General features: G+C 43.5%; 1 protein-coding gene and 1 pseudogene across 1 annotated transcript; one reads left to right on the top strand and one right to left on the bottom strand.

The window, feature by feature from the left end:
• Positions 1–1,306: 1,306 nt before the first annotated feature.
• On the bottom strand, positions 1,307–20,066 carry AARSD1 (alanyl-tRNA synthetase domain containing 1). Its single transcript, XM_074220953.1, has 19 exons — positions 20,022–20,066; positions 19,709–19,822; positions 19,562–19,628; positions 19,342–19,440; positions 15,255–15,344; positions 15,031–15,084; positions 14,726–14,753; positions 10,934–10,965; positions 9,775–10,821; positions 7,848–8,007; positions 7,629–7,686; positions 6,262–6,418; positions 6,044–6,160; positions 5,614–5,744; positions 4,926–4,992; positions 4,569–4,660; positions 3,838–3,892; positions 3,234–3,328; positions 1,307–1,544 (listed from the first exon to the last, which is right to left on the bottom strand). Exons 1-19 carry the CDS (start codon positions 20,027–20,029, stop codon positions 1,409–1,411), a joined length of 2,607 nt encoding a protein of 868 aa, XP_074077054.1. The 5' UTR covers positions 20,030–20,066; the 3' UTR covers positions 1,307–1,408.
• On the top strand, positions 9,851–14,392 carry LOC141513712 (transcription initiation factor TFIID subunit 9-like; annotated as a pseudogene).
• Positions 20,067–20,607: the final 541 nt, after the last annotated feature.

The following is a 20,607-nucleotide window of genomic DNA, read 5'->3' as shown; positions in this document are numbered from 1 at the left end:
GGCACACTCTACAGTAACTTCCATTTTCCTTTTTATTAAATCATGTTTGCAATTAGAAACTATTTTAATGATGTGCCTTTCAGGACTGGGAGAAGCATGTTATCAAATGTAGCTGTTACTTCCCCTGAGCATCCATTTTATTGTCTGTTTTATTTCCCATTGTGTTAAGGTCATTTCAGCTTTATAATGTAAAAATGAATCATTTTTACTGACATTACCCTAGAACATACTCCCCCAGAAGAAAAACTAGAACAGGGCTGAATGTTTTCAACTTGCCTCAGCTGCTCTTTTTCAAAGTACTGGAGAGGAGAGACATGTTCTTCCATGTGGGAATCATCTTGGGATATTAACCAAATATGACTTGGGCTTGGATGCTACTCCTCTGACAAAAATACACCAACCTTCATAGAAAAACATCTAAACAAAAGTTTTCTTTTATGCCTTCACATTTTCTTTCAAAGTTCTAGAGCTAAAGGTAGACCTAACACATAAATATAGGATAGCCGCCCCCCCAACTATAAGCTTAGGTACTTATGAGGTTTTGAGGGGAAGGGGTCTACTGCTCATTCCCTCTTAAGGTCAATTAAAAAGGGGAACAGAAGTATAGAGAATAGTGAATATTGAATAATCTTGAGTCGTGCATGTTTTTTTAACTTTGTCACAGACAAACAGAACAGCATGTGCAGATATGAAACCATTCAACTTTGCTGTCCTTGAGCTGTCCTCCCTCTTTTCTCTGTGCTTCTCCCTGACTCAAATCCAGACTTAGCTCTACTGCCAACAACTGAAAGAGAAAGAGTCACAATTCTGACTTCAGGGAGCAGAACTGAAAATAATGAGTAGAAATTGTAAAAGCAGATTTAGGTTCCATGTAAAAATAAAAATCTAACAATTAGAACTGTCTAAAAATATAATAGATTTTCTTATGTGATTTTCCCCCATCAGTGAAGGTTCCATTTTGGGGAAGTTGGATGTCTGATCACTGAAGTCCCTTCCAATTTTTAGAAACTCTACATAATCCATATTTGAGTTAGCTGAGATATACTATATTGCTGCCTTTGAGGTTATATTGACATGGCTTATTGTCCTACAGGAAAAAGAAAAAAAGAAAAGAAAAATACTAATGGGATTTTAAGTCCTTTCATCTAGGTAGATCTATAACTTTTATGGAATTGTATTTCACAGCTTCAAGAGAGGAAGCCCTAATGAGTTGGCATATTTCATTTCATACTATGTCCATTAACTTATTTATAAAGTACATAACTGTGCACACACACAAAGAACAACTACATAGTCAAGTACAGGATTACATATTCCAATAAAATCATTTTATTGTCTAGAAGAAGGCATAGCTACATTTTATCTGTTCTTAAGGAAATGCCTGGGAAGGACTCAAGGGTAGGAGTTGTTATTCCTCAGCACTCTGACTACTGAGATAATCCTGGAGAAGGGCATGCACTTCTGCCCGCCGGCTGAGTTTGGTAGCTTTGCCCTGAAAGCGGCCTTTCTTTCCAGCTCCTTTGCCTTGTAGCAATTCAGCCACCCTGAAAACCAATGGATAATATCAGAGACAACCAAACCCATTTAGGAAGAATACTAAGAAGAGTAAAGTTGAGTCATTATTCTTTACCATTCAAGAGGTAGCTCATAATTGTATTCATAATTGACCCTTTTATATATTTCTTTTATTATCAAACGCCTAGAAAAAACTGCCTATGCTTACTGCCTCCACTACTTCATGTAGAAGATCCCAAGATGGGGCCTGGGGGTCTGGACCAGGATGTGGAGGCTTCCTCCCCTCCTCTTCCTGAGTCTCTACTACCCAGTTCCCAGAAGGTGCCAGATGTTCCCTCCCAGGTGGAAGGTAACCCACCCATGCTCTCTCTGTCCAGGCATTCACCCAAATCCTCCATTTCACTCTGACTCTTGAGCCCACTGCCCATTCCCCAACAGTTAAAGGTCAAGCTGTGGCTAATCATATTACTTGGATAAGCAGGGTGTCACCAACTCAAAATGACAAAATGACCACTGGGCCCTGCCACTGTGCTCTCCAGACCCCCCCTAGAGAATTGCCATTTGACCTATGACTGCCCCTTAAGAACACCTGGGCCTTGCCACATACCCTGTGGCTTCACCCTAAGCCTTCCTTCTGTCTTGAAGCTGACCTGTTCTAAATGGATTGTAAGTAGAATGAAGCTCCTTATGAGGAATGGTGCCTCCCCTCTTCCTTCCCACTGGTCCCCTTTCCACTTAGCATAGTGATGGATCATGATAAGTGCATTAAGAAGTTCTTTTTCATTCATTCCTTCATTTCTCAGCTACTTGCAATCAATTCAGTTTATGATCCATTAGTCAACTGAAATTGTTCTTTCCAAAGTTATTAATGATCTTCTATGGTTAAATCTAATGATCTTTCTTCCAGTTGCCTTTTCTTTTCGATGTCTCTTTAGCATCTGATCTATTGACTGCCCTATCCTCCTAAATACTCTTCTTCCCAGGTTTTCATGACACCACTTCCTCTAGATTCTTGTACCTGCCTGACCATTCCCTCTCATTTGCTGGGTCACCTTGTATGTCTTGTCCCTGTGGCATGAATGTACCCCCTGGGCTCTGTCCTGGGTTCACTACTCTTTTGAGTATAACCTCTTTTACTGATCTTTTCAGCTCCCAATTAGCACCTCTATGCAAATGACTTCAAAATTTCAATGTCTAAGCCTTGCCTATCTTCTGAACCTCAACTGTAACCAACTATTCCTGACAAATATCTTCATCTCAATGTCTCATAAGTAACTTAAACATGTCCGAAATGGAACCTACTACTCTTTCCATCTCTACTCCAACCTCCCCTCACACACCAATTTGCCTCTTTTTTTTTTGACAAGGGCATCATCATCCTTCCAGTTGGCCAGTCATGTTCACAAATTTCCTCTCACCCTCAATCAGTTGCCACACACTGTCCATTCTACCTCCATGCCTCTGAAATCAGCTTCTTCTTTCTACTAGAATGATTCACAGGTGCAGCTGTTAGGGTCTCTCCTTATCACCCAAAAGAACTTCATACATATTTTATATTTACTGATATGTATACATGTTGCTTCCATTCAGTGGAATGGAAGCTTCTTGAAGTCAGAGATTGTTTTGTTCTATCTTTGTATCTATCCCCAGTGCCTGGTATGCATACATGTTCAATAAATGTTTACCAACCTGAATTGAAGGATTTCTTGTAGACTTACCTGGGTCCCAACATATCCACTGCCTCAACTGGTCCCGCAAGTAAGAAGAGCCCAGCACCTTTCTCGTCCCCCACAGTTAAGAAGAGAAGGATGTCCTAGAAGACAAGCTGGAGGAATGAGTTCTAATACTCAGTGATACAAAACCTACCCATTCCCAAAACTATTCCCTCACCAAGGGTGAAAACTTCCTAAAGTTTCAGAATCAAACTCCCTGGGAAAAGAATAAAAATCTCTTTCATTTGGCCATTATGCATAATACAAGAAGAAATGGTCTGAAAACAACTATGAGATAAAGGAGAACAAGAACAAGAGTTTGGAGATTGTTACACTTAACAGATGATTGAAACATCATTCCAGAGGGGTCATCTGAAATAAAGGTGGGAAGAATCAAAGGCCTGGCTATGATTCAAAACCTGGGTCTCAAAAACAATACAGGTGTTCCCTTATAGGCTGCTGCTCTGAAAGATTAGGTATATTCAGGAACAGCAAGTGCCAGAGGCTCAGAAAGACATATGTCAACGTCTGATCTTGGAAGAAGTTAACAGGTTGTGTCTAAGGCCTCTGAGGATGTAGGGATAAGGGAGGGGATCTCACGCACGCTCACCTCTCTCCCAATCTCATTGGCAATGATATTCATAAACTCAGAATCACCATCTTTCCTACAACAAAAGACCATTTAGATTTAGATTTGGTTAGAATTACTGAGACATCAGAACATTTTACAGATAAAGAAACTGAGGCCTAGAGAGGCTAAATTGAGTTTCCCAAAGTCACACAAATGGTAGGTTGAAGTGACAGGATTAGAATCAAAATCCTCATATCCAAAGCTTGCTCAGGGAGGGCACTAGGGGTCAGCTGGGATCAGAGACCAGGGAGAGCAAGCTGTGGGCTATCTGTCCAGAGGAATCTGTTCCCCAAAGGCAGCTGTCCAAGGCACACAAAACCTCAGACTCTCAAGACTCAGAAAGAGTAAGCCAGAGGATAAAGTGTGTGTTAAATTTTTAGGGTTAAAGCAGTGAAAGCTTTAGGGTTCTTATTCTTTAAATGGGGTTCCTGTGCACAACTGGAGCTCTTTGGGATAGCTGGAGAAGTTACAGGGCTGAGAAAGGAGGATAGGAAATGATTCCAGGGACACATTTATCCTCCTGTCCAAACCAAGAAATCAGGTATTTGACACCTCTCTTCCCCCACCCCCTTAAGATTTTTACAATATCATGAAGAACCCAAAGAAGCATAGATTTGTCTTTCCAATATCTTTTGCCCACTCAATTATATGGGGCCTCAGTCTGACATCCCACTCCTATTCACCCCTGTTACCAGTTTCTGAATCCTCACCTGTGTAATACAATCACTCCTCCCCGGTCTGGGCTGTCCCTAAGACTGTGGGCAGTGAGAACAGCCAGGTCTCTGAGAAGATTCAGGTTATTCTGAAAATGATTTTACAATTTAGCAAGAAGTAAAGATGACATAAAGAAAGGAGGTGATCCACAGTAGGGTCCCCCCCCCAACCCATCTCAAACCCCTAGTTCCCTTACCTCCTGCCACAAATCTATATGGTTAAGAGACTCAACTCTGTAAAGCAGCCTTAGATGTTCCTTATACTCTCACAGCCCAGCCCCAAAAGAAACCCATTGGAAGACAGACTCTATCTCCACCACAACCTTCCTTTCTTGCAGCTCTAGGTTAAGTCACCTTCTGGAGCAGTTTGGCTGAGTTCTGCAGTTTCTGAACAGCCTCTGCATGTTCTTCCACTCCGCACCTTGGGAAACACAGAAATTTGGAGACCATCGTCCAATTCCCCACCTCAATTACTAGAGGATGAGTTGCTTGGGAAACAATGATACCTGGCCTCAAGCAGGGGTTCCTTGCAAGACTGAGGACTACAGATTACTGTTGGGGATGTGGGGATGGCAGAGAGAGATAGCAACATCAGACATGAAGCTCAAAGGTAAAATCACTTATTCACAAGACAATGAGGCCAAAGACTGGTCATTTAATCCTAACTGATGTCTCTAGAGTGCATTAAGATTTGCAAAGAACTTTGTATTCACTATCTCATAGCAGCTCCTCTGAAGAGGGTTCTATTATTATTGTGAACTCAGTTTCAGAGAGGTTATGTCATTTTTCCAGGGTCACACAGCTGTTAAATGTCTGAGATATGATTGGAACCCAGGTCTTCCTGACTCTAAGCCCAGAACTTCTTCCCCCAGCTTGTTCTGCCTGGGAGGACACAAAGAATTCCACCTTCAAGAGCCCTCCCACACCTATGGGCTCATCTGATCCTTGCACCAAGAAAATAACATTCCACATATTGCTGTTGGGAAAACTGAAGTATTTCTATAACATCACTCAACAAATTCACAAGAAGGAAAAGACCTACTTGAGTAATGTGGTCAAGGCCTTTTCTACTCCATGACTTCTCTCCATCCACTTCAGCACCCGATTCCCCGCTAAAAACACAAGGTTGGTCTTGTTCTTTTTCCCCTTCTCTGTACCTAGGATCTTAATGACCTGGATTGGGTTTGGAAGACATACACAGTGAAGCAGGTTCTAGATTCACACTGTGAAAGGAAGTTTCTTTTAGGGATCCTACAAGGAATCAATCCTTCATACAGGGACTCAGCCAATGCACTTTGCCAATGCATCTCCTGTAGAAGTGAGACAGATCCTAACTTCTTTGCCCAAAGGACTTCAACATTTTTGAGTTTCTACTCTTTCTTCCCCCAGTCTCAGGCTCATTTTGTTCCTCCACCCCACTGATAAGCCCTTTCTGGAAACTCAGCCCTTCACTCTTCTCCCATCCCACTCACCTGCAAATCACTGAGGTTTCTCACGTGGGTTCCACAGCACATATTAGAGTCAACACCCTCAATGGTGATGACACGGATAGGTCCTGCAAGGTCATCTGGCAAACCCCTGCCCCTTACCTAGGATGGGTAGGTATATCTGAGCTTCTAAAAGGTTCTTGAAAGGAACCCTTTAGATACCCTGAAGTTATCCCTGGTTAGCTCTTCCCAACAGATTTTACCTGAGCCACCTCAGGATCATCCAGGCTCAATTCCTTCACAATCACAGGCAGCCTTTCTCGGATCTTTTCGTTGACACTTTGCTCAATAGCAACTATCTGTTCTGGCAAGACCGTGGGGCTATCCAGCTCTATTGTGCTCCGAAAGCGTCCTAACTCCCTAATCAGAGAAAGTGGGGTTCGCAAGATAAGAATGAAATAGAAGATGTAAAGCTTAAGGGATTGCTGTATTACTGATTCAATTTGGCAGTCTGGCAAAGCCTATGCCTCCAGTCCAGAATAATGTTTTTAATTACATAGGCTTGCAAAGAAATTCAATTATATTGAAATGCAAATATCACAAAATACTGGGAGAAAAAACAGCAAAATCACAGACACTCTGAAAGACAAGTGGTCCCTCAGCCTCAGACTCCTGGATTGGAAGAATTCTGCCATTCTCTGGCATAGTGATACAACCCTACCCCATCTTCAGAGCTAACAAAAGATAGCTGAGCGAGGGATAGCCAGTATTCCATTCCAGGAAATTTCCCTTTCCTCTTCCCTCTATCCCTAGGTCTTTGTTGGAAAAAAAGCTGGAGAAGTCAGTCTGTATCAAATAATCCATTATAAAACTGCAAAATGAAAAAAAAGCAGAACAAGAAAATGGAGCAAACACTAAAAAACACAACTTTTTTTTTTTGACCTGTAATTTCAGCAGTGTAGTGGAACTCTAGGTAAGAAAACTCTCTCCACTAATGGAGACTGATAAGTGTTCTGATCCTGATGGTCTTAGATATTTGCTTGGGGGAGTGGGAAGTTAAGTGACTATTCCAGGGTCATAGAGATAGAATATGTGGGAGCTAGGACCTGACTCCAGATCATTCTAACTCCAAGAACAGCTCTTGAGTTACTATTCCATGAGGTCTATCTGATTAGGGACATGGACTAGACAAGTGAGATAGAGAACTCAAGGATAAGGAAATTCCTTCTACCTACCAGATTGGTACCTTTTTTGCAACTGAGTCTTTATAGAACTACTAATAGCACCAAATGGTCCAGTGACTTGTCAAGCCAGGTTCTTATAATCAGTGTATAAAAAGAGTAAGACTTCAATTTGAAGCATCTTTAACCAATATATCCTGCTGCTTCATGATCTCTGTAAAAATGACTACATAAGAACAAAAATGAATGGGAACCCACAGCAAAAGAATTCTGATGAAGATCCCTTTGTAATATGGAATGACTGAAAAATATTAAGACATGTTATATGTAGAAATTAATTTAAATGTAAACATCTGCTAAGTCAGTTTAGTAGTTGTGTTGATGGTCAAAGTTAAGATTTTAATAAAACATTTAAATTTTTACTAGTTAGTCCAAGGCCTGGTACTCACCAGGATGTTGTCTTCAACCCAAACAGGTGATCAGCCACAGCTGTGATGAGATGCTGCCCTGGGGACCAAGGAGGAAGGGAAGCATTAAGAAGAATGTGACATGCAAGGGCCTGGGGGCCCACAAAGCTTAGCTACATGGGGAGCCATGGGCTTATTATCATCTAAGCTGTGTTCCCAGGAATGAGACTGTGCTTTTCTCCACTCTCATTCCCAAGATACCTGAATGCTGCTGCATGTGGTCAAACCTCCGCTCCCAGTCTAGTTGCACCTGGACCTGGCTCCCTGGTGCCAAGGGAGTAAGCAAAAAGTGATCAGCTTCAGATCCCCGGCGGGTCACTCTCAGCACTGGAATGTTGTCAATGGAACCTCGGTCATCAGGCTGGGGGGAAAAGGTTTCTACTATGAATTTAGGAAGGGAAGGATGAAGCAGTAATTCACACTTAAAAGGCAGTTTGTTCTGTAAAGCAGGAGGTAGAATTTGTCCAGGCTACAAGGAGATAAGAAAGAGAGGCAGGAATAACAGCAGTGGACCTGCAGTTAAATGCTGTCTCTGCCACATACTTGCATGTCTTTGGATAAGGTCTCTTAATCTTTCTGGGTCTCGGTTTCCTCCTAGGTAAAATGAATAGGTCAAATGACATCCTTCCCAACTCTAAAACTATGATCCTTTGAAATCTAGTATTTTTTTTGTGAAGGGAGTGATATAATGCTACAATCTGAATTTCCCAAGGGTCAGAGGTCAAAAACAGAAGTAGTGATGGGACTAATGGGCTCAGGCTATTCTGTTTTAAGTTGCTTCTGATAAGCAGGGAGGAAGAGGGGTTGTCCCTCTATCTTCCTCATCTATCAGCTTATTTTGTCTTATGGAGGACAGGGATAGCAACTGGGCCTGTGATTTCATTGGCTTGATATAAGAAACACTCTTTACCAACGTATGTCAGTTCCATTTTTTACAAATTTTATAAAATAACCTGTAGTTGAAAGAAATAAGATGACACAGTATGTGTCAGAAAGAAGGCTAGACTTGGATTCAAGACCAACTCTTTTAATAGTAATAGCTAAGGGCAGCTAGGTGATGCAGTGGATAGAGCATTGGCCCTGGAGTCAGGGTTACCTGAATTCAAATTTGGGCTCAGACACTTAATAATTACCTAGCTGTGTGGCCTTGGGCAGGCCACTTAACCCCATTTGCCTTACAAAAACCTTAAAAAAAATAGTAATAGCTAATAAGAACTAACTTGTCCATAACTTTTAAGTTTTGTAAATGAGTTTCACATATGATAACTCATCTTCATTCTTAACCTGTGGGGTTGGACTGGAGGATCATAGGATCAAAGATATAGAGATGAAAGAGGTCTTAGAAATCATCTACATCAGGGGTTCTTACAACTGGTCTGTGAACTTTTTAAAATATTCTGATAACTATATTTCAACATAATTGGTAATACTATATATAGTTTCATATTATGGACTTAAAAACCTCATTCTGAGAGGGGCTCTTACTAGCTTGATCAGACTGCTGAAAGGGTCTGTGATACTGAAAAGGTTAAAATTCCTGATCCAGTCTAATCTCCTCCTTTTACACAAGGTTAGCTCCAAAGTAAGCCAAGGCAGGGACAGGAGGGGGATTGTTAGTCTTGAGTATTTTCCAAAACAATTTTTTTTAGGTTTTTGCTAGACAAGGGGATTAAATAGCTCGCCCAAGGCCACAGAGCTAGGTAATTATGAAGTGTCTGAGGCCGAATTTGAACTCAGGTCCTCCTGACTCCAGGGCCAGTGCTGTATAGCCACCCCCCTATTTTCCAATACACTTAATCAGGCCTAGGAGATAAGAAAGGGCATAAGGATTCTAGAAGTCAAAGGTTTAAAATATAAGGACATGGGTTCTAGGCCTTGGCTTTGCCAGCTACTGGATGTGGAACCTTGGACAAGTCACTTCCCCAGGGTAAAAAAAACAGACTTTTAATTTCCTCCCGGGCATGCGCTCTGGTCCCCTCCCGGGCATGCGCTCTGGTCCCCTCGGGGGGGGGTAGCAGGAGGGGGACCCGGATGGGGCGGGGCCTAGCCGCAGGGCGGAGCTTCTGGGAGGACGGGCAGCTGGCGGGGCGCGCGCGGAGCAGGCTGGGGAGCGGCCGCGGCCTCGCACCTGGCCCCCGCCCTCGGGGAACAGCAGCGTGTCTGCCAGCACCACGTGGTAGCCGCTGAGGGTCTCCTCTGCAGGAGAGCACGGTGGTGCGCAGCTGCGGGGCAGAGGGAGCGCGTGAGGCGGGCGGCGGGCCGGCCCCGCGCGCCCCGGCCCCCCCGGCCCCGGTCTCACCTCGCGGGCGTAGCTGTCTCGCTGGCAGCGGAACGTCATGCCGGCCGGCTCCCGGGCCCCGCGGCGCGCTGAGCCGGAGCAGCCCTGAGCGGGCCCCGCGCTTCGTGCCCACGCCGGGCGGGTCAGGCCCAGAGCCGGTGCGAGCGGAAGTGGGGGGGCGCTCCCCTCGCTCGCTCCTCCTCGCACCCTCCAGAGACCGGAAGTGAAGCGCGGGCGGCGGAAGTCATGGAGCCGGGCAAGATGGCGAACCCCAAGACCTCGCGGAAAGACTCGCAAGTGATGGCCCAGATCCTGAAAGACACGGGCATCACGGAGTACGAGCCCAGGGTCGTCAACCAGATGCCGGAGTGCGCCTTCCGCTACGTCACCACCATCCTGGACGACGCCAAGATTTACTCGAGCCACGCCAAGAAGCCGGCGGTGGATGCGGACGACGTGCGGCTGGCCATCCAGGGCAGGGCCGACCAGTCCTTCACGGCGCCGCCGCCCAGGGACTTCCTGCTGGACATCGCCCGGCAGAAGAACCAGAACCAGACGCCGCTGCAGCTCAGCAAGCCCTACTCGGGCCCGCGGCTGCCGCCCGACCGCTACTGCCTGACGGCGCCCAACTACCGCCTCAAGTCCTTGCCCAAGAAGGTGTCGGCCCCGGCGGGCAGGATCACGGAGCCCCGGCTGAGCGTGGGCGCCGTGGGCAGCAGGCCCGGCACCCCGACCCTGGGCGCGCCCTCCTCCGCGCCCTCCGTGGTCGTGGCCGCTGTCCCTGGCCGGCCAGAGGTTCACGGTGCAGATCCCGGCCTCGCAGGGCCCCGCCGTCAAGGCCGCCATGCCCGCCACCCCCGCCGTGCAGAACGTCCTCATCAACCCCTCCCTCATCGGCTCCAAGAACATCCTCATAACCACCAACATGGTCTCCTCCTCCTCCTCCTCGTCGTCCTCCTCGTCCTCCTCCTCCTCGTCGTCCCAGAGCACCCCAGCCGAGTCCTCCAACTCGTTGAAAAGGAAGCACGAAGAGGATGACGACTACGACAATTTGTAAAGAGCCGAAGGTGGACCTGGGGAACATCCAAGGTAGGAGTGGGCCGGAGAAGACGGGAGGGGGGGGCGTCCCAAAATCCTGGTGCCTGTGTCAAAAGTCTTAAGGTGAGTTTAAGCCGACGCAGCTGGAAGAGTTGCCTTGGGAAAAGTCAGCTATAAAAGCCTAAAATTGCCCGAGGACTTTGGGAAAGTCGTGCATTATAAATAATACAGCTGGCATTTTTATAGCACTTCATGGTTTGCCAAGCACTTCCTCACAACTACCCTCGGAGGTAGGTACTATTAGCATCCTTGTTTTTACAGATGGTGACATTGAGGTAGGCTGGTGAAATGACTTGCCCAGTCAGGCAGCTTGCGGATGTCCAAGGCTGAATTTAAACCCAGCTCTTGCTGACTCTAGATCCAGAACTCTGTCCACCGTGCCACCCAGCTGCCTCTATTGTTAAGCCAAAGGATAAAGGGAAGGTGATGTGGCAGCAGTGTTTTTCACTAAAATTATAATTGTTGGATTTTCTTTAGTAGGACCAATAATTTTTTTGTTATGAATTAAACTGTATCAGATTGCTTGCTGTCTTGGGGTGGGGGGGGAGGGAAAGAGAAAAAATGTGGAACTCAAAATCTTACAAAAAATTAATGTTGAAAATGCATATAGTTTTTTAAATACAAAAAATTTTGTAAGAATGCAGCTAGATTGAACAAAGAACAAAGACTATTAACTCTAATTTAGAAAAGAACTATTATCTTATTGTCTGATCTTGTTATCTCTTGTACTTTATGATTCTTCCTTAAGGATATAATTTCTCTTTCATCACATTCAATTTGGATTAATGTATACCATGGAAACAATGTTGTAAAAATTGGCAAATTGCCTTTTGTGGGGGGAGGAAAGTAAGATTAAGGGAAAAATTGTAAAACTCAAAATAAATAAAATCTTAAGAGAAAGAAAGAGTGCAGCTAGGTAGATAGAGCACCAGCTCTGGAGTCAGGAGTACCTGAGTTCAAATTCGGCCTCAGACACTTAATAATTACCTAGCTATGTGGTCTTGGGCAAGTTACTTAACCACAAACCTGGCAAAAAAAAAAAAAAGAGTGCAGCAAGAAAATAAGAGAAAGAAACAGTATTTGTACTTAACAACCTTTTAGCTCTTTTCCCTTGAGGCTAGAATTCTTAAAAAAAAAAAAACCCAAATTCATAGCATTTTAGGATTTAGAGCTGGAAGACATTTTAGAAATCAGATGGTACACACTTCTGTTTTAAATGAGGAAACTGGGGATAATCAGATGTTGTGTATAAAAGCTGCAGGTAGTAAATAAGAGGAGTTAAAATTGAATCCAACTATTCCAATTTAGCATACCAAGTGATGACAAATATAGGATCTTAGCTAACATGGGACTGCTTAAGAATCTTAATTCCCAAAATCAGGAAAATTCTTTAGTTCACAAAAATCAGTGTTTCATACCTAGCTGTGTGGCCTTGGGCAAGCCACTTAACCCCATTTGCCTTGCCAAAAAAAAAAACCTATTAAAAAAATCAGTGTTTCAGAGTTGCAACAGTAATAATAATAACGATTAGCATTTGCATAGCTTTCTAAGGAACCTGAGGCTGATGAAGATTAAGTGACTTGCTTGGGGGTCATATCTAGTGAAGTGTCTGAGGCAGAATTTGAACAAAATTCTTCTAGATTTATACACAACACCCAGGAGCCTGGCTTGAAGGGGAGCTCAGTGGCCATCAAGTCCAGCCTATACCCAAAAAAGAAATCTTCACTATAATATCAGAAAATTGATTATCCAGCCTCTTATTTAGTACACACCCCTCTTCCACTCCCCACTCTTAACTTCCACCTATTATTGCTCCTGGTTCTGGTTTCTAGAATGAAACACATAACAGCTCAGCCATCATATACCATTCTGTTTGCCTGTCTCTTTCCCTTTTCTTTTTTTCTCCAGGCCAAACATCTCCAGTTCATTCAACTATCCTCATATGACATGGATTCAAGACCCTTCACCATCATGTTCTTTGGACAACCATCCTGTTTCTCAGTATCCTTCAGCTGGAAACCCAGCTTCCAACAGAGTTATTGATATTACTGATGCTTCCTGTAAGTGTTTTCTTTGGAAAAGAAGATTCAATTTCTTTTGCCTTCTTTCCTACCCCACACATTTTCTCATTTGAAAAACAAGCATCCCTCTTCTCAGAACTAGGTCACCATCATCCAAATGAACTTCTTCAAATGCTCCGTTTCACAGGTAACCACATCATGTTCTGAGTGCAGTGAAATTAATACGAAATCTAAGCAAAAACCACAGCAGTCCAATTTTGAAAGCGATGCTTCATGATGGTAAGGAGGTGACCCTCAGTTTTTTAAAGCAATGAATAAACATATATTCTGGCAGGTATTTCCAACCTGGGAAGGTTTCAAGTATGTCCTCAGAAATAAACATTACCTGCTATCTGAGGACCTTCCCACCTAAGTGCAAAAAAAAGGATTGTCATAAAAATATAAAATGTCCCTCTGTCTTGTACAACAGATATAACATCCATAGTGATAGTGACAGAAAGGTACACTTTTAAGACTTGATATTTAAACAATTTAACTGTTATTTTAAGCCTATAATCTTTGTTTGCCAATTAATAATACTGGAAAAACTGAAATATTCATGGGTATATTATTACAAATGTAGGCCAGAAGGCATGAAGTTGGTTCAATGGAAGGCTGGTTCAAAGGCAACAAGCAAAGTCATTCTGTGGGATGTGACTTTAGAACTCTGTCTCCTCCCCCAGCTAGGGAGAGGGAAAGTCACTGCAGGTTGAGAATCTAAATTTTAGGCATAAAGGAGAAGAGGATTGTTAAAAGCAAAAACTAAAACTGCACAGATCTTGTGAAATAAGTCTTTTGAGTAATATACTCCAATAACTAAAAAAGTTATTTTACAATAGTTGTCATGGCAAGGTTTATAAAATTGGAAACAGCCCCAGTAACCAACAATTGGGGAGTGGCTCAATAGATTATGGATACTAATACACCAGTAGTTTGCATTTAGATTGCACTTTATAGGGCACTTTCACAGCTTAGTGACACAGGAAGTGGATTGTTACCTTATTTTACAGATGAACAAACTGGTTTACAGACATTACATGACTTGCCTGTGGTCATACTACTAGTTATTATCAGATCTGGAGCACCAAGATCTTAAAATCCAGTATTTAATCCATTATGAAATATGTATAGTATATTGAAACATGCAAACGGTATATGTGAAATGTTAAGTTAAAAAATACAAGGTACAACTCTCCAAAAATGTACATAGATTTACAAAGGTGGAAAAGAAATATAGAAGGATGAAGATAGCATGTTCATTCTCTTCTGTATTGTTGCTTAAGTTCCTAATAAAAAAAATTTCAAAAGTTTTCATGAGATCTTTGCTCTTTCCTTTTTCCCTTACAAAAACATGCAAATGCTCATGATTGACCAAAATCCAGAAATTAAAGGCTGATGATAGGAAAGCACCAAGGCCTCTAGCAGCCTGTTTCTTTGCCATCCTGTTCAGAAACAGTTGCCAAAGTCATATATATCCCTGGTGAAGGGCCTAAGAGAAAGGACTCACCGGGAGTATAAATGTTACAGGTGAAAGTAAATCATAGGTTCATATACATATAATACTGTCAAACAGAGATAAGACCCCAGCATTTTATAGGAAATGTTTTCCAGATCCCTATCCATATTTTTTACAGAGAAATTACCTGTCACGTCTTCACCACCAGACTCATCCTAGAAAAGAACAGAGGCTGATGTTGGGTCAGGGAAAAGAAAAGATAATTTGTATTTATATGCCCAAATCGGGCAGGAAGGAAGAAGGCCCTGCTGGGAATACCCATGAAAGAAAGGGAAAAACCCCATTCAAGCAGCTATCTCTTTAGAACTAGAGAAAGCAGGCTTTACTTGGGAAGATAGCCATAACCATGAACAGGATGGACCATAACTAAGAAAGCAGAACTAATTTCACTGAGCAGAGACTCATGAATTATGCTGTATCAGCTTCACTTACATCCAGGTCATCCATGGCAGGCGGAGGTCCCTTTGCACTGGCTTTCTTTAAGAGCTAGAAAGTAAATAAGAGAAAGTCACAGGGGAAGGAGTATCTAGATGTCACTGGTCAAAGAGAGCCAGCAGAAATCTATATGACAGCAAGCAAGACAGAACTTCCACAAAGAAAATGACAGGGAGATACATAAGTCCAAGGACAGATTTGATACTGGCATCTTGTCTCACCTCTGCATAATGTTCAACCTGAGCTAGTTCCACCTCTTCATCCCCTTCCCAGTCTCTCCAATTATCAAAGTCCACAGAGAGCCACACTGGCTATAAGAAAGAAACACTGAAAGTCACTCAATAAGCATTTATTACAGGTCACCTCTGGAGACCCCAAATAAGCCCCAAATAATACAAGAGACTTCAGTAAATACAATGAGGCATATCAGGGGAAGCCTCCTGTGGGAGGTGACCTTCAACTGAATTTTGAAAGATGCTAAGCATTTTTTTTTTGCAAGGTAAATAGGTTTAAGTGGCTTGCCCAAGGCCACACAGCTAGGTAATTATTAAGTGTCTGAGACCAGATTTGAACCCAGGTACTCCTGACTCCAGGGCCGGTGCTTTATCCACTGCCACCTAGCCACCCCACAATGCTAAGCATTTTTTTTAGTTTTTTTTTTCAAGGCAAACAGGGTTAAGTGGCTTGCGGAAGGCCACACAACTAGGTAATAAGTGTCTGAGACTGGATTTGAACCCAGGTACTCCTGACTCCAGGGCCGGTGCTTTATCCACTGCACCACCTAGCCGCCCCTATGCTAAGCATTTTTAAGAGACAAAGGTGAGGAAGTTCATTCTATATGTAGGAAGCAACCTGTACAAAGTCAAATTGATGCAGGGAGAATGTCAATTATACAATCAAGATTCCTATTGCAGACTAAGTTTGTTTTTCCTTAAAAAGTAAGTTGGGAGGGGACAGCTAGATGGTGCAGTGGACAGAGTACCAACCCTGGAGTAAGGAAGACCTGAGTTGAAATGTGACCTCAGATACTTGATACTTACTGGGGCAAATCACTTAACCATATTACCTCACCAAAAAAAAAAAAATAATTGGGAATGGGAGAAAGATGGGAGAGAATTTGGAACTTGAAATTTTTAAAAATGTTTTTTAAAAAGTTTTTATGTACTTAGAAAACATGAAAATATACATAATGTATGTATATGTATACACACACACATATACATACATTTAAAGTGATGAAAACATTAGAGATTTAATTGATCCAGGGAATTAAGGCTTCTACCCCTGAAGTAGAAGACTGGTAACTTAAATACACAAGGGATGGAGAGCTCCTCCCTTACGACATGACATCTGGTATACAGTCATGGCAAATGTGGACTTACGGAAACTGCACCTACAACTGAGTCAAAGCAATATCTTGCTGACTATCCTTTCCATATTATGGCTAAATAAACTTTCTTTTCTTAACTATCAGATGAATTAGAATTTCGTTTTAATCTGGAATGTGAATCACCAAACCAGTCAAAGGCTGCAGAGAGACCAAAGGTGAGGATTGAGAAAAGGCCATTGAATTTGTCAATAGAATACTGGTAACTGGTGAACACTGATGAAGTCAAACTCAAATTACAAGGCATTAAGAAATAAGATGTGATCTGTATCCTGAGAAAGAATTGTGGAGTTTAAACAAAGACCAAAGACTATTACCTTTAATTTAAAAAAAAGTTATGTAATTCTGTTATATCTTATACTATATGTTTCTTCCTTAAGGATATGATTTCTCTCTCAACATATTCAACTTAGATCAATGCATACTATGGGAATGATGCAAAGACTAACAAACTGCCTTCTGTGGGGGGAGGGAAGCAAGATTGGGGGAAATTATAAAACTCAAAATAAATAAAACCTTTTTAAAATTAAAAACAAAGAAATAAGATATACTGAAAGAAATGAACATGAATTCAGAAGTACAGCCAAAAAAAACCCCACTATACAATGGCAACATGATTGTAAATAGAAAACAGCTACAAAAGAATCTTGCAAGATTATAAAGAACAGGCTTGGCCTCAAAAGATACATGAGGGATGGCTAGGTGGCACAGTGGATAGAGTACAAGCCCTGGAGTCAGGAGGACCCAGTTCAAATCTTGCCTCAGTCACTTAATAATTACCTAACTGTGACCTTGGCCAAGTCACACAAACCCATTTCTTTTTTTTTTAGATTTTTCAAGGCAATGGGGTTAAGTGGCTTGCCCAAGGCCACACAGCTAGGTAATTATTAAGTGTCTGAGGTTGGATTTGAACCCAGGTCCTCCTGACTCCAAGGCTGGTGCTCTATCCACTGTGCCACCTACCTGCCCCTCAAACCCATTTCTTTAAAAAAATAAAAAACATTTATGAGAAGATGCTTTCTGATCCCCACTCCTATACTGGAGAGAGAGGAAAGTTTGAGGACACCAAGAGTATAGTGATATGAAAACATTGCATATGTCATATTTTTTCCATGTATTAAACAGTTTTGCTGATTTCTTGTCTTGGTTTTTAATTTTTTTTTTTTTTTAGGTTTTTGCAAGGCAAATGGGGTTAAGTGGCTTGCCCAAGGCCACATAGCTAGGTAATTATTAAGTGTCTGAGACCATAGGTAGGTAATTATTAAGTGTCTGAGAACCCAGGTACTCCTGACTCCAAGGCCGGTGCTTTATCCACTACACCACCTAGCCACCCCTGGTTTTTAATTCTTTGTTAGAAGGAATGGATTTCTGGGAGGGAGGAGGAATTGGGATAGAGAGGAAAATCTAGGCAAAGTTAAAAGATATCAGTAAAAAAAAAGTTTTTTATTAAAAGCAGGATAAAGCTCACTTAGACTGCTACTAGTGAAGAAAAAAGGCATATAGATGAAAGAGTGCAGACAAAAACAGACACTCTCAGATGAAGCCTGGGCCTTCAAGGATGAGGAAAATGAATTTCTGATTGATTCCCCACCTACAATCAACTCATCCTCTCTCTCTCCTCAATGTCCAATCTGTTGCCAAGTCTTTAAGTCCACCTCCACTGCAGCTGTCCTCCTTACTCACACAGCTGCTACTCAATTCTAATTCACTTTGAGGCTTCCAGTCTCTAGCTCCTCCAATCCATGCTCCTACATCATGGGACCCTTATTAGCTGTGGGACCCTGAGCAAGGCACTTAACTTTTTTCTGCCTCAGTTTCTTTAGTTGCAAAATGGGGATGAAAACAATGTCTACCTCCCAGACTATGAGGATTAAATGAGATTACATCTATAAATTTAGTTAATAAATACTTCCTCCTTTTCCTTCTCTTCCCAAAGGTGGGACCATGGCACTCCTCTATTCAGTAACCACAGTGGCTCCCTCTCAACCTACAGGAGCTAATCCACAATGCTCCTTGGCATTCCAAGCCCAGCCTCCTCCTACCTTTCCAGATTCCTAATTTACTCTAGAATCTGGAGATATTGGTCTCCTGACTCCCCCAATTCTGTCCTAAAATTCCACCTTGTACAGGAGGCTTTCCCTCATACCTCTGTTCATCATTTCTTGTTTCTCTTGTCTGTCCCTTGCTTGTATATATTTGTTGGCAAGATGGTTTCCTTCAGTAGACTGTAAACTCCTTGAAGAAAGGCTGACAGTTTTTTGGCTTTTATTTTTAATCTCCAGCACTTAGTACAGTGGCTGGCACATAGTAGGTACTTAAGAAATGTTTATTGATTGATAGATTAATTGAAAAAAGTATTAATGATAATGGCCTTTAAAGCCCTTCACAGTTGGTTTTAGATGTACCTTTCCAGACTGATCTAGACCTCCTCTTCACAATATCTGCATTCTAATCTTCACAGGCAGCCCCTTTCATGACATGGGTTATCCCTACCTTAATATCCCCAAGTGTTCTTCCCTCTCATCTCTGCCTCTTTAAATCTCTATCTTCCTTTACAGCCTCAGCTTAAAGGATATCTTGCACAAATTCAGCCTTTCCTGATCCCCTTTCCTCTCTTCACAATCCTTTGTTTTTATTAGTTTTATTATTTATCTTGTACTTGTTTATCTGAGCATTGAAAGCTGTCCTGGAATCCAGGAGGACCTGAGTTCAAGTCCTGCTCTTAAACAGGATGGCCCTTCTAGGACTGGTGGAGTAGGTGCTGCTCAGCTTTACACAGCAAATCAGGAGCTAGGCCCCGTCCCGAGGGTCTTGAGGGCAGGGTGCTTTTGTTTTTAAGGTACTGGTTTCCTGGCCAGGTACTAAAAGCTTTTGGAGGCCAAGGCTCAATCTCTGCCTATTTCAGGCCCAAACCTGCTCACCTTGATGTCTTCTTTGGTGAGCCGAGGCCAGGCCACCTTCTCCTTCCATTTTCTCACGAAGCAAGTGATGGAGCGACTTGAGCGTTTATCCTGAGAGTCCTAAGGTACAGGCAGAGGGCCTCAGCGGCTGGGGGTTGGGGGAGAGGAAGGGACACTTCTTTGCCCTAAAACGGAGTCTTCCCCCTTTTTCTGTCATTCCTGTGCTTGCAATCCCCTTTACCTTGGAGTTCACCTTGGCATAAAACTCAATTTCATTGTACATCTCTACACCATCGGCGTTCCTGCAGCTGGGGAGACAAAGGGGCAGGGGAGAGAGCTGAGACAATGAGGACAAAGACCCTGCCCCAAAGCCGGGGCTGGCCCTTACCTGAAAACAACGCGGTGGTCCTCAAGAAGCACCCGGACGTCGGTGCTGTCCTCCACGCAGAACTCCATGAATACATACTTGGGGCGGTCGTACCACAGAGTGCGGGCATGCTGGCTGCAGAGAGGGGGTGGGGGGTATGAGGAGCCCCCGGTCACCCTGCCCCGAAGGCCCACGAGGCAGAGCTTTCGGGGATCTTCTGCTTCCCTCTCCCGCCCCCGCCTTGAGCTCTCCGGGCCGCCTGACGTGCTAGGGTTCTGGGGTCCCCGGAGATGGGGGCTCTAAGCAGTGAGAAGAGTGGACGGAAGACACTCACCGTGCCATGGCGCTCCCGGGCTGCGGCCCTCTCCCCTCTGCCCCTCTCCCCCTCCTCTGCCCCTCTCCCCTCTGCCCCTCTCCCCCTCCTCTGCCCCTCTCCCCTCTCCGCAGCTATCTTTAGCCGGCCGGCCCTGAGCAGCTGCTGCTCCTTATATGGGCTGGGACGGGCCGGGGCCGGGGTCAGGTGGGACAGAGGGAGAGGCCGTGTGTGTGTGTGTGTGTGTGTGTGTGTGTGTGTGTGTGTTGTATGTGTGTGTGTTGTATGTGTGTGTATGTGTGTGTGTCTGTGTGTCTGTGTGTGTCTGTGTGTGTTGTATGTGTGTGTCTGTGTCTGTGTGTGTTGTATGTGTGTGTCTGTGTGTGTCTCTGTGTGTGTCTGTGTGTATGTCTGTGTGTGTGGTGTGTCTGTGTGTGTGTGTCTGTGTGTGTCTCTGTGTGTGTGTCTGTGTGTGTGTGGTGTGTCTGTGTGTGTGTGTGTCTATGTGTATGTCTCTGTGTGTGTGTCTGTGTGTGTCTGTGTCTGTGTCTGTGTGTGTGTGTTTCTCTCATTTTTAACATCTTTCTTTGCTCCCCTCTCCAGAGAG

This window comes from Macrotis lagotis, chromosome 2, assembly GCF_037893015.1.
Source record: "Macrotis lagotis isolate mMagLag1 chromosome 2, bilby.v1.9.chrom.fasta, whole genome shotgun sequence".
NCBI classification, from domain to species: Eukaryota; Metazoa; Chordata; class Mammalia; order Peramelemorphia; family Peramelidae; genus Macrotis; species Macrotis lagotis.
Note: the sequence above shows the minus strand (reverse complement) of the source record. Positions and strands in the feature narration are given on the sequence as shown.